The sequence below is a fragment of the Pseudophryne corroboree genome, chromosome 11 (genome assembly GCF_028390025.1).
Source record: "Pseudophryne corroboree isolate aPseCor3 chromosome 11, aPseCor3.hap2, whole genome shotgun sequence".
NCBI lineage: Eukaryota > Metazoa > Chordata > Amphibia > Anura > Myobatrachidae > Pseudophryne > Pseudophryne corroboree.
Genome location: NC_086454.1, coordinates 225,159,092 through 225,173,954, shown reverse-complemented (window position 1 = coordinate 225,173,954; position 14,863 = coordinate 225,159,092). Strand labels below are relative to the sequence as shown.

At 47.8% G+C, this 14,863-nt stretch overlaps 1 protein-coding gene across 2 annotated transcripts in view; it reads right to left on the bottom strand.

Moving 5' to 3' along the window:
- NUTF2 (nuclear transport factor 2) overlaps window positions 1-14,863 on the bottom strand; it is a 175,576-nt gene that overhangs the window by 56,928 nt on the left and 103,785 nt on the right. For both annotated transcript variants that reach the window (XM_063945282.1, XM_063945281.1), the window contains exon 4: window positions 276-374. In XM_063945282.1, coding sequence (XP_063801352.1) covers window positions 276-374 — 99 coding nt within the window. The remainder of the gene's footprint in view (window positions 1-275; window positions 375-14,863) is intronic.

Here is a 14,863-nt window from a genome sequence, read left to right as displayed (position 1 = left end):
TCCTATAATAAAACCACCTGAATTTTTAATTTAAATATACAATGTCTTTGTGTAAGTATTTTGATGTTTGCATGCTCCGTAGATATTCCCTTGTGTAAAATGAGAACCAAACAACATATGAGATTACATCAGATATACCTGAACCATTGGAGAGATGAAAACAAACCACAATATTATTATGCCATGCATAAAAAATTAATTAGTTTCACTTGCAGTACATGCATTTCAAAGTTCAGTCACAATTCTAGAGTATAATGTAAATTAAAAAAGTTTACCTTAAGCTGACCTACAACCATACTGACTATACAGTTGTCAGGTGTTGGCTGATGATCTTGAGAAGTGATGCTATGTTGTATTTTCTGAAAGGGAAGACTCTGTAAAACAATGAAAGGAAGGTCAATAACTTGTCAGTTCCTCCTGATGGACGGTCAGCCTTAATTTGTATTGTGGATGGACTACAGCTGCAGTGGACCTTGCCTGCAATTCCATTTGGCTTTTGGTCAGTGAATGCGCACGGACACAACTGTCACTGCTAACAGTGACACTCAGCTGGCACTCTCGCCCAGTATTGGGAGACCGATGGAGCTGCAATTGACCAGTATCAGCAGTGCTGCCTTCCTACCACTGCCTTATATATGCTGGGATGGAGATACTGCTATTACCCAGCCTTAAAAGACTGTCAGCACTGCTCTGTCATTGTTGCTACATTTCAGCTGTAAGTCATCACAGCAGATACTGACTGTTACTAACAATGTGATTTAATACTTTTGACCTGTGAGAGACTTATGCTTTTTACAGTCAGATATATTTGTAACATTTGCATATACTCATTTGAAACTCTAGGGCGCAGTGATTCAAAAAGTTTGAGATCCACTGCTATTAACTATTAAGTTAAATTATTTAAGTCAGCCTGGGATGAATAAAAAGCACAATGTGCTTTGGAGGGAATTCAGTTGTGCCTAGCTCTCCCTGCTGGCCATCTAAAATAATGGCCTCCTATCGAGCAATTCAATTGTTGCACTGATCAGGCGCCCATTAGCAGCGGCAGTCCCATTTTTTTTTCACAGCCCCCAAGATGTTAAAAAACAAAAAAACACGTGTGTGAAAAATCCATAGTTTGGACGCCCAAACCCAGACATTACACGCCCAATAGATATCTGCAGATGGGTTTAGCTTGTAGGCACGTTAAATGCTAATGGACATTTGATCAGAGCAACAATTGAATAGCTCTGACAGACGCCCATTACTATAGATGGCCAGCAGGGGGCACACGGTACAACTGAATTCCTCTCTTTGAGTGTATTAAGGAAATGTTAACCTTATTCAAAAAGGAGAGCTAAAAGTCATACAATTTATTACATTAACATCTAGAAAAAAAATTAAACATATATAGGCCGAAGGAATGCATCGGATCACCAAAAGAAGAGGCATAAAGGGAGGCAGAATCCATACACAGGGACAAAAGCCAGTAGATGAAGTGGAGGGGAGTCAATAGTAGAGGCATTGAAGGAGCATTCAGAAAATAAGTTTTTACTCACCGGTAAATCTATTTCTCGTAGTCCGTAGTGGATGCTGGGGACTCCGTAAGGACCATGGGGATTAGCGGCTCCGCAGGAGACTGGGCACAACTAAAGAAAGCTTTAGGACTACCTGGTGTGCACTGGCTCCTCCCACTAAGACCCTCCTCCAGACCTCAGTTAGGATACTGTGCCCGGAAGAGCTGACACAATAAGGAAGGATTTTGAATCCCGGGTAAGACTCATACCAGCCACACCAATCACACCGTATAACTCGTGATACTATACCCAGTTAACAGTATAACAACTGAGCCTCTCAACAGATGGCTCAACAATAACCCTTTAGTTAGGCAATAACTATATACAAGTATTGCAGACAATACGCACTTGGGATGGGCGCCCAGCATCCACTACGGACTACGAGAAATAGATTTACCGGTGAGTAAAATCTTATTTTCTCTAACGTCCTAAGTGGATGCTGGGGACTCCGTAAGGACCATGGGGATTATACCAAAGCTCCCAAACGGGCGGGAGAGTGCGGATGACTCTGCAGCACCGAATGAGCAAACTCTAGGTCCTCCTCAGCCAGGGTATCAAACTTGTAGACTCTAGCAAGAGTGTTTGAACCCGACCAAGTAACAGCTCGGCAAATTTGTAAAGCCGAGACCCCTCGGGCAGCCGCCCAAGAAGAGCCCACTTTCCTCGTGGAATGGGCTTTCACGGATTTAGGGTGCGGCAGTCCAGCCGCAGAATGTGCAAGTTGAATCGTGCTACAGATCCAGCGAGCAATAGTCTGCTTAGAAGCAGGAGCACCCAGCTTGTTGGGTGCATACAGGATAAATAGCGAGTCCGTTTTCCTGACTCCAGCCGTCCTGGAAACATATACTTTTCAGGGCCCTGACTAGGTCCAGAAACTTGGAATCCTCCAAGTCCCAAGTAGCCGCAGGCACCACAATAGGTTGGTTCACATGAAAAACTGCTACCACCTTAGGAAGGAATTGGGAACGAGTCCTCAATTCCGCCTTATCCATATAAAATACAGATAAGAGCTTTTGACAAAGCCGCCAATTCTGATACACGCCTGGCCGACGCCAAGACCCACAGCATGACCACTTTCCACGTGAGGTATTGTAGCTCCACGGATTTAAGTGGCTCAACTCAATGCGACTTCAGGAAATCCAACACTACGTTGAGATCCCACGGTGCCACTGGAGGCACAAACGGGGGCTGACTATGCAGCACTCCCTTAACAAAAGTCTGAACTTCAGGCAGTGAAGCCAGTTCTATTTTGGAAGAAAATCGATAGAGCCGAAATCTGGACCTTAATGGAACCCAATTTTAGGCCCATAGTCACCTCTGACTTGTAGGAAGTGCAGAAAACTACCTAGCTGAAATTCCTCCTTTGGGGCCTTACTGGCCTCACAGCACGCAACATATTTCCGCCATATGCGGTGATCATGGTTTGCGTTCACTTCTTTCCTAGCTTTAAATAGCGTAGGGATAACTTCCTCCGGAATGCCTTTTTTCTTCAGGATCCGGCGTTCAACCGCCATGCCGTCAAACGCAGCCGCGGTACGTCTTGGAACAGACAGGCCCCCTGCTGCAGCAGGTCCTGTCTGAGCGGCAGAGGCCATGGGTCCTCTGAGATCATTTCTTGGAGTTCTGGGTACCAAGCTCTTCTTGGCCACCCGGAACAATGAGTATAGTTCTTACTCCTCTCCTTCTTATTATTCTCATTACCCTGGGTATGAGAGGCAGAGAAGGGAACACATACACCGACTGGTACACCCACGGTGTTACCAGAGCGTCCACAGCTATCGCCTGAGGGTCCCTTGACCTGGCGCAATATCTTTGTAGCTTTTTGTTGAGGCGGGACGCCATCCTGTCCACCTGTGGCCTTTCCCCACGGTGTACAATCATTTGGAAGACTTCTGGATGAAGTCCCCACTCTCCCGGGTGGAGGTCGTGTCTGCTGAGAAAGTCTGCTTCTCAGTTGTCCACTCCGGGAATGAACACTGCTGACAGTGCTAACACATGATTTTCCGCCTATCGGAGAATCCTTGTGGCTTCTGCCATCGCCATCCTGCTTCTTGTGCAGCCCTGTCGGTTTACATGAGCGACCGCTGTGATGTTGTCTGACTGGATCAGCACCGGCCGGTGTTGAAGCAGGGGTCTAGCCTGACTTAGGGCATTGTAAATGGCCCATAGTTCCAGAACATTTATGTGTAGGGAAGTCTCCTGACTTTTTCATAGGCCTTGGACGTTTCTTCCCTGTGTGACTGCCCCCCAGCCTTGAAGGCTGGCATCCGTGGTCACCAGGACCCAGTCCTGTATGCCGAATCTGCGGCCCCCTAGAAGATGAGCACTCTGCAGTCACCACCACAGCGACACCCTGGCCCTTGGAGACAGGGTTATCCGCCGATGCATCTGAGGATGCGACCCGGACCACTTGTCCAACAGATCCCACTGGAAGATCCTTGCATGGGACTTGGCGAATGGAAATTCTTCGTAAGAAGCTACCATCTTTCCCAAGGCTCGCGTGCATTGATGCACCGATACCTGTATTTGTATTAGGAGGTCTCAGTCTAGAGACGCCAACTCCTTGGGACTTCTCCTCCGGGAGAAACCCTTTTTATCCTGTTCTGTGTCCAGAACCATACCCAGGAACAGTAGACGCGTCGTAGGAACCAGCTGCGACTTTGGAATATTCAGAATCCAGCCGTGCTGTGGTAGCACTTCCCGAGATAGTGCTACTCCGACGAACAACTGCTCCCTGGACCTCGCCTTTATAAGGAGATCGTCCAAGTACGGGATAAGTACTTCGGCCATTACCTTGGTAAATACCCTCGGTGCCGGGGACAGACCAACGGCAACGTCTGGAATTGGTAATGACAATCCTGTACCACAATTTTGAGGTACACCTGGTGAAGAGGGTAAATAGGGACATGCAGGTAAGTATCCTTGATGTCCAGTGATAACCTGAAATTTTCCAGGCTTGCAATAATCGCCCTGAGCGATTCCATTTTGAACTTGAACCTTCGTATATAAGTGTTCAAGGATTTCAATTTTCTCACCGAACAGTCTGGTTTCGGTACCACAACATTTTGGAACAGTAACCCCGGCCTTGTTGAAGGAGGGGTACCTTGATTTCACCTGCTGGAAGTACAGCTTGTGAATTGCCGCCAGTACTACCTTTCTCCGAGGGCAGCAGGCAAGGCTGATGTGAGGCAACGGCGAGGGGGAGTCGTCTCGAACTCCAGCCTGTATCCCTGTGATACTACTTGCAGAACCTAGGGATCCACCTGTGGGCAAGCCCACTGGTCCCTGCAGTTCCCGAGACGTGCCCCCACCGCACCTGTCTCCACCTGTGGAGCCCCAGCGTCATGCGGTGGACTCAGAGGAAGCGAGGGAAGATATTTGATCCTGGGAACTGGCTGACTGGTGCAGCTTTTTCCTTCTTCCCTTGTCTCTGTGCAGAAAGGAAGCGCCTTTGACCCGCTTGCTTTTCTGAAGCCGAAAGGACTGTACCTGAAAATACGGTGCTTTCTTAGGCTTTTGTGAGGAAACCTGAGGTAAAAAATTTTCTTCCCAGCTGTTGCTGTGGATACGAGGTCCCAGAGACCATCCCCAAACAATTCCTCACCCTTATAAGGCAGAATCTCCATGTGCCTTTTAAATGCAGCATCACCTGTCCACTGCCGGGTTTCTAATACCCTCCTGGCAGAATGGACATTGCATTAATTCTGGATGCCAGCCGGCAAATATCCCTCTGTGCATCCTTTATATATAAGACAACGTCTTAAATATGCTCAATGTTAGCAAAATATTATCCCTGTCTAAGCGTATTAATATTATCTGACAGGGTATCAGACCACGCTGCAGCAGCACTATTTATGCTGAGGCAATTGCAGGTTTCAGTATATAACCTGAGTGTGTAAATACAGATTTCAGGATCGCCTCCTGCTTTTTATCAGCAGGTTCCTTCAAGGTGGCCGTATCCTAAGACGGCAGTGCCACCTTTTGACAAACGTGTGAGCGCCTTATCCACCCTAAGGGATATCTCCCAACGTGACCTATCCTCTGGCGGGAAAGGGTACGCCATCAGTAACTTTTTAGAAATTACCAGTTTCTTATCGGGGGAAACCACGCTTCTTTACAAAACTTCATTCATTCATCTGATGGGGGAACAAAACACTGGCTGCTTTTTCTCCCCAAAAATAAAACCCCTTTTATGTGGTACTTGGGTTCATGTCAGAAAATGCGTAACACATTTTTCATTGCCGAGATCATGTAACGGATGTTCCTAGTGGATTGTGTATATGTCTCAACCTCGTCGACACTGGAGTCAGACTCCGTGTCGACATCTGTGTCTGCCATCTGAGGTAACGGGCGTTGTTTGAGCCCCTGATGGTCTTTGAGACGCCTGGGCAGGCGCGGGCTGAGAAGCCGGCTGTCCCACAGCTGTTACGTCATCCAGCCTTTTATGTAAGGAGTTGACATTGTCGGTTAATACCTTCCACCTATCCATCCACTCTGGTGTCGGCCCCACAGGGGGCAACATCCCATTTATCGGCCTCTGCTCCGCCTCCACGTAACCTTCCTCATCCAACATGTCGACACAGCCGTACCGACACACCGCACACACACAGGGAATGCTCTGACTGAGGACAGGACCCCACAAAGTCCTTTGGGGAGACCGAGAGAGAGTATGCCAGCACACACCAGAGCGCTATATAATGCAGGGATTAACACTATAACTGAGTGATTTTTCCCCAAATAGCTGCTTGTATACATATATTGCGCCTAAATTTAGTGCCCCCCCCCCTCTCTTTTTAACCCTTTGAGCCTGAAAACTACAGGGAAGAGCCTGGGGAGCTGTCTTCCAGCTGCACTGTGAAGAGAAAATGGCGCCAGTGTGCTGAGGGAGAAGCCCCGCCCCTTTTTCGGCGGACTTTCTCCCGCTTTTTCTGGAATACTGGCAGGGGTTATTTTACATCTATATAGCCTCTAGGACTATATATGATGTAGATTTGCCAGCCAAGGTGTCATATATTGCCCTCAGGGCGCCCTCCCCCCCCAGCACCGTAGCGGGCACAAGAACCTGGCGTCCAAAGGAAGCATCCTGGGAAGCGGCAGTATCAAAGGCATAGAACCTAATAAACGTGTTCCCCGAGGACCACGTAGCCGCCTTGCACAATTGTTCCAGGGTTGCACCACGGTGAGACGCCCAAGAAGGTCCAACCGACCGAGTAGAATGGGCTTTGATGGTAACAGGAACCGGACGACCGGCCCGTACATAAGCATGTGCAATCACCATTCTAATCCATCTGGCCAATGTCTGCTTAGAAGCAGGCCAGCCACGTTTGTGAAAACCACACAACACAAAGTGAGAATCGGATTTCCTAACGGAGGAAGTTCTCTTCACATAGATACGGAGAGCCCGTACCACATCCAAAGATCGCTCTTTGGAAGACAACACAGGACTTTTCTCTATTCCCTTCTATGTGACTTTTGGTACGCTCTACTCTGTATTGAATCGGTGGTGAGATCCTATCCTTCCTTATATCAAGTTTTAACGTACACCAGGGCTCCATTTCTGGACACCACGAAATAGACTCTTAAGCAATACTACACATTGGATTTTTTTTGTTTTTCTTTTTTGCATATTTGCTGTGGACATTTGGCTCGAAACGGGTGACCCAAGAACTCGTTTGGAAAACCAGACCGTATTGTTGAATTTATTTCCTCCATTTTAAGTCTCTTTATTTTTCACCTTGTCTCTCTCATTGGGCGCCTTTGATCATTTTCCTCTCCTCCTTCTATTTGTTCCTCAACTCACCTGTATTTGGGCAGGTGTTAGGGGTTTTGATTGGGCTGACCACATTCGGCGCGCCAGAGTTCACTCATCTATTTATATCACTAAATGGTATACGTGTCAAAATAGTGCAATACTATTATGGAACTTGTTCATGCTGATACTAGGACTTCCTAGCATAGTTAAGGAATGGTAGTTAAGTTTGTTTTGTTTTTACTTTAAAATAAGAGCTAAAAGTACCTGTATAAAATACATAGTCTTAAAAATAATGGACAACTTCAAGTGTATGAAAGATTGAGACTCGTTGGGATTTGTAAATCACTACTTTCTAGATTCCCACTTTTCTACACATTGCAATGTGTAGTTCAATGTCTGCTACTGGAAGCTGTACGAGGGGTGTGCAATAGGTTTCCAGATGTTCAGTGCATAGGTAAAGTAGACACCATCGGACTGGCTGGTTGTGAACTGTAATCTCTGACTAAATTTCCTTTACAAACTCATTATGGAGCTCAGGCCACTGGAGATCCATAGTCTTCTACGAATACAAAACCGGTCTTTTGACAGACAGATGCTTTTGGGGAGGAAACACCAAACCAAACCATTTTGTTCGAGTGGTTTGCAGATTCTCAGGGTAGGAGACGGTCCCTGGAAGACATGGAGCGATGCGTCCGACCTGTGTCCGCTATAACTGTGGACAACGTTAATGACGTGCGGGCCACAGCTGAGATGGATGCCAGTATGACCGTAGCCCAGTTAGAGAAGGAGACAGGCATCCCATTCGGATTCAACTTGATACGCCACAAAAAGCTTGGCCTAAGCAAGGTTTCGGAATGAAGGGTGCCCTTCTCCATCACGACAATACACCTGTCCACAAGACCACAAAAGTGGAGGATTTTCTGGCCCATGAACGCATCCAGGAGCTTGGTCAACCACCAGACAATCCAGACCTGGCCCCATGTAACTGTGTTCCCACAAGATGCGTGGGATTCAAAGTCCCTGGAATCTGCGCACTTCGGTCACTCAGAATAAATACACAATTTCACTACCACCAGTAAAGATCTTAAAAAGAGTCTTTATGCACATCACAAATATTAATATTTCACACTTCCTCACACATAGGGACGTAGCTTGACCTCACAGGCTCGCAAGCTCCATAAAATACACTGAGAATACGCTAGATCACAGGTTTTCAAACAGTTCATGTTTTCCAGGTCTCCTCACAGAAACACAACAGAAATAATTAACTCCACCTGTGTATGTTTTAAAATTAGTAGGGAGTGAGTAATCTGTACACTTGTGCTCCTGCTAGGTGACCTGGAAAACGTGAACTGTGTGGGGACCTGAAGACCAAGCTTGAGAACCACTGCGCTAGATTAAAGAAAGTTTTAACCAGAAATATATTTCCAAGGTTTTTTGTTATAGAAAAAGGAAAATTACAAAATATGGACAAACATTGTATTGGTTTCAGAAATAAAAGGAAAGAGACACGGAAACAAGATTCAAGGTTGCTTACTTGAGACCTAGTTTCTTGACGTGGGAGAGAGCACAGAAAAAATAAGATTTTAATCCTACCGGTAAATCTTTTTCTCCCAGTCCGTAGTGGATGCTGGGGACTCCGTAAGGACCATGGGGTATAGATGGGCTCCACAGGAGACATGGGCACTATAAAGAACTTTAGAATGGGTGTGCACTGGCTCCTCCCTCTATGCCCCTCCTCCAGACCTCAGTTAGAGAAACTGTGCCCAGAGGAGACGGACAGTACGAGGAAAGGATTTTGGAAACCTAAGGGCAAGATTCATACCAGCCCACACCGTATAACCTGGAATATACGCGACCAGTTAACAGTATGAACAAACCGTATCAGTCAGCGACTGATCTTAACTGTAAAATAACCCTTATGTAAGCAAGTACTATATACAAGTCATGCAGAAATATGTCCGCACTGGGACGGGCGCCCAGCATCCTCTACGGACTAGGAGAAAAAGATTTACCGGTAGGTTTAAAATCTTATTTTCTCTTAAGTCCTAGAGGATGCTGGGGACTCCGTAAGGACCATGGGGATTATACCAAAGCTCCAAACCGGGCAGGAGAGTGCGGATGACTCTGCAGCATCGATTGAGCAAACATGAGGTCCTCATCAGCCAGGGTATCAAACTTGTAGAATTTAGAAAAAGTGTTTGAACCTGACCAAGTAGCTGCTCGGCAAAGCTGTAAAGCTGAGACGCCTCCGGCAGCCGCCCAAGAAGAGCCCACCTTCCTAGTGGAATGGGCCTTTACCGAATTTGGTACCAGCAAACTAGCCATAGAATGAGCCTGCTGAATCGTGTTGCAGATCCAGCGAGCAATAGTCTGCTTAGAAGCAGGAGCGCCAACCTTGTTGGCTGCATACAGGACAAACAGAGCTTCTGTTTTCCGAATTCGAGCCGTCCTGGCTACGTAAATCTTTAAGGCCCTGACTACATCAAGGGATTTGGAATCCTCCAGATCTCCCGTAGCCACAGGCACCACAATAGGTTGGTTCATATGAAACGATGACACCACCTTAGGCAAAAATTGAGGACGAGTCCTCAACTCTGCTCTATCCACATGGAAAATGAGATAGGGGCTCTTATGAGACAAGGTCGCCAATTCGGACACCCGCCTTGCAGATGCCAAGGCCAACAACATGACCACCTTCCAAGTGAGAAATTTTAACTCAACAGTTTGAAGAGGCTCAAACCAGTGAGATTTATGAACTGTAACACCACGTTAAGGTCCCATGGTGCCACTGGGGGCACAAAAGGAGGCTGAATGTGCAGCACTACCTTTACAAAAGTCTGGACTTCTGGGAGAGAAGCCAATTCTTTCTGGAAGAATATAGAAAAGGCCGAAATCTGTACCTTAATGGAGCCCAACTTTAGGCCCATATCCACTCCAGTCTGTAGAAAGTGGAGAAACCGGACCAAGTGGAAGTCTTCCGTAGGAGCATTCTTGGCTTCACACCAAGAAACATACTTCCTCCAGATACGGTGATAATGTTTCGCCGTCACCTTCTTCCTAGCTTTTATCAGAGTAGGGATGACTTCCTCCGGAATACCCTTCCCAGCTAGGATTTGGCGTTCAACCACCATGCCGTCAAACGTTACCTCAGTAAGTCTTGAAACACGCAGGGCCCCTGCTGTAACCGGTCCTCTCTGAGAGGAAGAGGCCATGGATCTTCTGTGAGCAGCTCCTGAAGATCTGAATACCAGGCCCTTCGAGGCCAATCTGGAACAATGAGTATTGTCTGCACTCTTTTTCGCCTTATGACTCTCAGTATCTTTGAGATGAGAGGAAGAGGAGGGAACACATAGACCGACTGAAACACCCATGGTGTCACGAGAGCGTCCACCGCTACTGCCTGAGGGTCCATTGACCTGGCACAATACCTCCGAAGCTTCTTGTTGAGGCGTGACGCCATCATGTCTATTTGAGGAAGTCCCCAAAGACTTGTTATCTCTGCAAAAACTTCTTGATGAAGTCCCCACTCTCCTGGATGGAGATCGTGTCTGCTGAGGAAGTCTGCTTCCCAGTTGTCCACTCCCGGAATGAATACCGCTGACAGAGCGCTTACGTGATTTTCTACCCAGCGCAGAATCCTGGTGGCTTTCGCCATTGCCACTCTGCTCCTTGTCCCGCCTTGGCGGTTTACATGAGCCACGGCTGTGACGTTGTCTGATTGAATCAGAACCGGTAGGTCGCGAAGAATATTCTCCGCTTGTCATAGGCCGTTGTATATGGCCCTCAATTCCAGTATGTTGATATGCAGACAAGCCTCCTGGCTTGACCACAGTCCCTGAAAATTCCTTCCTTGTGTGACTGCTCCCCAACCTCGGAGGCTCGCGTCCGTGGTCATCAGAACCCAGTCCTGAATGCTGAACCTGCGACCCTCTAGAAGGTGAGCACTCTGGAGCCAAAACAGGACAGACAACCTGGCCCTGGGGGACAGAGTTATTTTCTGATGTATTTGAAGATGTGACCCGGACCACTTGTCCAGAAGGTCCCACTGAAAAGTCCTCGCATGAAACCTGCCGAAGGGTATGGCCTCGTAGGTCGCCACCATTTTCCCCAGTACTCGAGTGCACTGATGGACCGACACTCTTTTCGGTTTCAACAAGTCTCTTACCCTGTTCTGGAGTTCCTGGGCTTTTTCCCTCGGGAGAAAAACCCTCTTTTGTTCTGTGTCCAGAATCATGTCTAAGAAAGACAGCCGAGTCGTTGGGACCAACTGCGACTTTGGTAGATTTAGAATCCATCCATGTTGCTGTAGCACTCCCAGGAAGAGCGACATGCTTTTCTGCAACTGTTCCTTTGATCTCGCTTTTATCAGGAGATCGTCCAAGTACGGGATAATTGTGACTCCTTGCCTGCGTAGGAGCACCATCATTTCCGCCATTACCTTGGTGAACACCCTCGGGGCCGTGGAAAGCCCAAACGCCAACGTCTGAAACTGGTAATGACAGTCCTGTACAGCGAATCTCAGGTATGCCCCTGATGAGGAGGATATATGGGGACGTGAAGGTATGCATCCTTTATGTCCAATGACACCATAAAATACCCTCCTTCCAGGCTGGAGATGACTGCCCTGAGCGATTCCATCTTGAACTTGAACCTTTTTAAGAACAGGTGCAGGGATTTTAGATTTAGAATGGGTCTGACCGAGCCATCCGGTTTCGGGACCACAAATAGGGTTGAATAGTACCCTTTCCCCTGTTGTGTTAGGGGAACCTTGATAATCACTTGCTGTTGACACAGCTTTTGAATTGCAGCTAAAATGATCTCCCTCTCTGGTAAAGCCGATTTGAAGAATCGACGAGGAGGCACGTCTTCGAATTCCAGCTTGTAGCCCTGGGATACAATTTCCATCGCCCAAGGATCCACGTCTGACTGAACCCAGACGTGGCTGAAGAGTCGAAGACGTGCCCCCACCGGTGCGGCCTCCCTCAGTGGAGCCCCAGCGTCATGCGGTGGATTTAGTAGAAGCCGGGGAGGACTTCTGTTCCTGGGAACTGGCCGTAGCAGGCATTCTTTTCCCTCTACCCTTACCTCTGGTGAGGAAGGAAGAGCCCCGACCTCTTCTGGACGTATGCGACCGAAAGGACTGCATCTGACACTGAGGAGTCTTTTGCTGTGGGGGAACATAAGGCAAAAAGGTAGATTTACCCGCGGTAGCTGTGGAAACCAGGTCCGCGAGACCTTCCCCAAATAAAACCTCACCCTTGCAAGGTAAAACTTCCATATGCCTCTTTGAGTTGGCATCACCCGTCCATTGGCGATCCACAGTGCTCGCCTAGCCTAGCCATCGCGTTGGCCCTTGACCCTAGTAGTCCGACGTCTCTCTGAGCGTCTCTCATATATAAGACTGCGTACTTGATGTGACCTAAGGTCAACAAAATGGTATCCCTATCTAGGGTATCAATATCAGCTGACAAGGTATCTGTCCAAGCTGCTACCGCGCTAAGCCGGTCTGAGTAACGCACCAGTATGTGTATAAATTGATTTTAAAGTCGTTTCCTGTCTGCGATCCGCAGGATCTTTAAGAGCTGCCGTGTCAGGGGACGGTAGCGCCACCTTTTTGGATAAGCGCGTCAAAGTTTTGTCCACCCTGGGCGAGGATTCCCACCGTACCCTGTCCTGTGCCAGGAAAGGATACGCCATAAGAACTCTTTTGGGAATCTGCAGTTTTTTGTCTGGAGTTTCCCAAGCTTTTTCAAATAACGCATTCAGCTCTTGAGATGGGGGAAATGTTACCTCATGTTTCTTTTCCTTAAACATGTGTACCCTCGTGTCAGGGACAGAGGGGTCATCTTTTATTGCAATAATCATATAATGAATACTTTTGGCCACCCTTGGGTGTAGCCTTACATCATCGTAGTCGACACTGGAGTCAGAATCCGTGTCGGTATCAGTGTCTGCTAATTGGGATGGGGGACGTTTTTGAGACCCAGAAGGGCCCTGTGACACAGTCAACGCCATTGATTGACTCCCCGTATTATCCCTGGACTTTGCTTTGTCCAATCTCTTTTGTAACAAGGTCATATTTGCATTTAAAACCTTCCACATGTCCAACCAATCAGGTGTCGGCGTTGTCGATGGAGACACCTCAATCATCTGCTCCACCTCCCCTCTAGAAGAGCCTTCCGCCTCAGACATGCCGACACAGGCGTACCAACACCCCCCACACACACAGGGATTGTGTGTGTATATATATATATATATATATATATATATATATATATATATATATATGTAGATAGAGAGAGAGAGAGAGAGAGAGAGAGAGAGAGAGAGAGAGAGAGAGAGAGAGAGAGAGAGAGAGTGTTCCCCCAATAAAGCCCTTTGGAGAGACAGAGAGAGAGTATGTCAGCACACACCCAGCGCCATTAACACTGGAAACAAAATTCCCAGATAATCAGCGCTTTTATGTAATCATATAGATAAATCTATACACTCACTGCGCCTTACAAGTGCCCCCGCACCCCCTCTTTTTTGCCCTCTGTCACCGTGTTCAGCAGGGGAGAGTCCGGGGAGCCAGCTTCTGCAGTGTGCTGTGGAAGAAAATGGCGCTGGTTAGTGCTGTGAGATCAAGCTCCGCCCCCCAGCGGCGGGGCTTCAGTTCCGCTCAAATTTATTTATACTGGCGGGGGATAAAATATATTGCCTCCGCAGCCTATATATTCCTATGAGCCAGTCCTAGAGGTTTATTGCTGCCCTGGGCGCCCCCTCTGCGCCCATCAGTGCCTGCAGTGTGTGTAGTGTGTGGGAGCAATGGCGCGCAGCGTTACCTCATAGAAGATCTGAAGTCTTCAGCCGCCTTTGAAGTCATCTTTCTTCGTATACTCACCCGGCTTCTATTTTCCGGCTCTGCGAGGAGGACGGCGGCGCGGCTCCGGGACGAACGGCGAGGGTGAGACTTGTGTTCCGACTCCCTCTGGAGCTAATGGTGTCCAGTAGCCTAAGAAGCAGAGCCTATCATTTAAGTAGGTCTGCTTCTCTCTCCTCAGTCCCACGACGCAGGGAGCCTGTTGCCAGCAGTGCTCCCTGAAAATAAAAAACCTAACAAAATTCTTTTGCAGAGAAACTCAGGAGAGCTCCCCTGTAATGCACCCAGTCTCCTCTGGGCACAGGATCTAACTGAGGTCTGGAGGAGGGGCATAGAGGGAGGAGCCAGTGCACACCCATTCTAAAGTTCTTTAAAGTGCCCATGTCTCCTGCGGAGCCCGTCTACACCCCATGGTCCTTACGGAATCCCCAGCATCCTCTAGGACGTAAGAGAAATAAGGATGCACACCTCCGTCATACTTTACTTTTCCCCAGGTAATGAACACTTTTTGCTGAAAGCACCTCATTCTTATGCCCCAGCAGCTACTCCAAAGTAACTCCAGCCTATGTGAATCTCATAGCTAGTCCCAAGCTCAGATAAATGTGAAGGGGGGTTGCTGTAGTGAAGGAACTTTAAGACCCAGCTAGGTAACCAATGGCAGGACAACTCTCAAAAAAAACAGTAAAACTA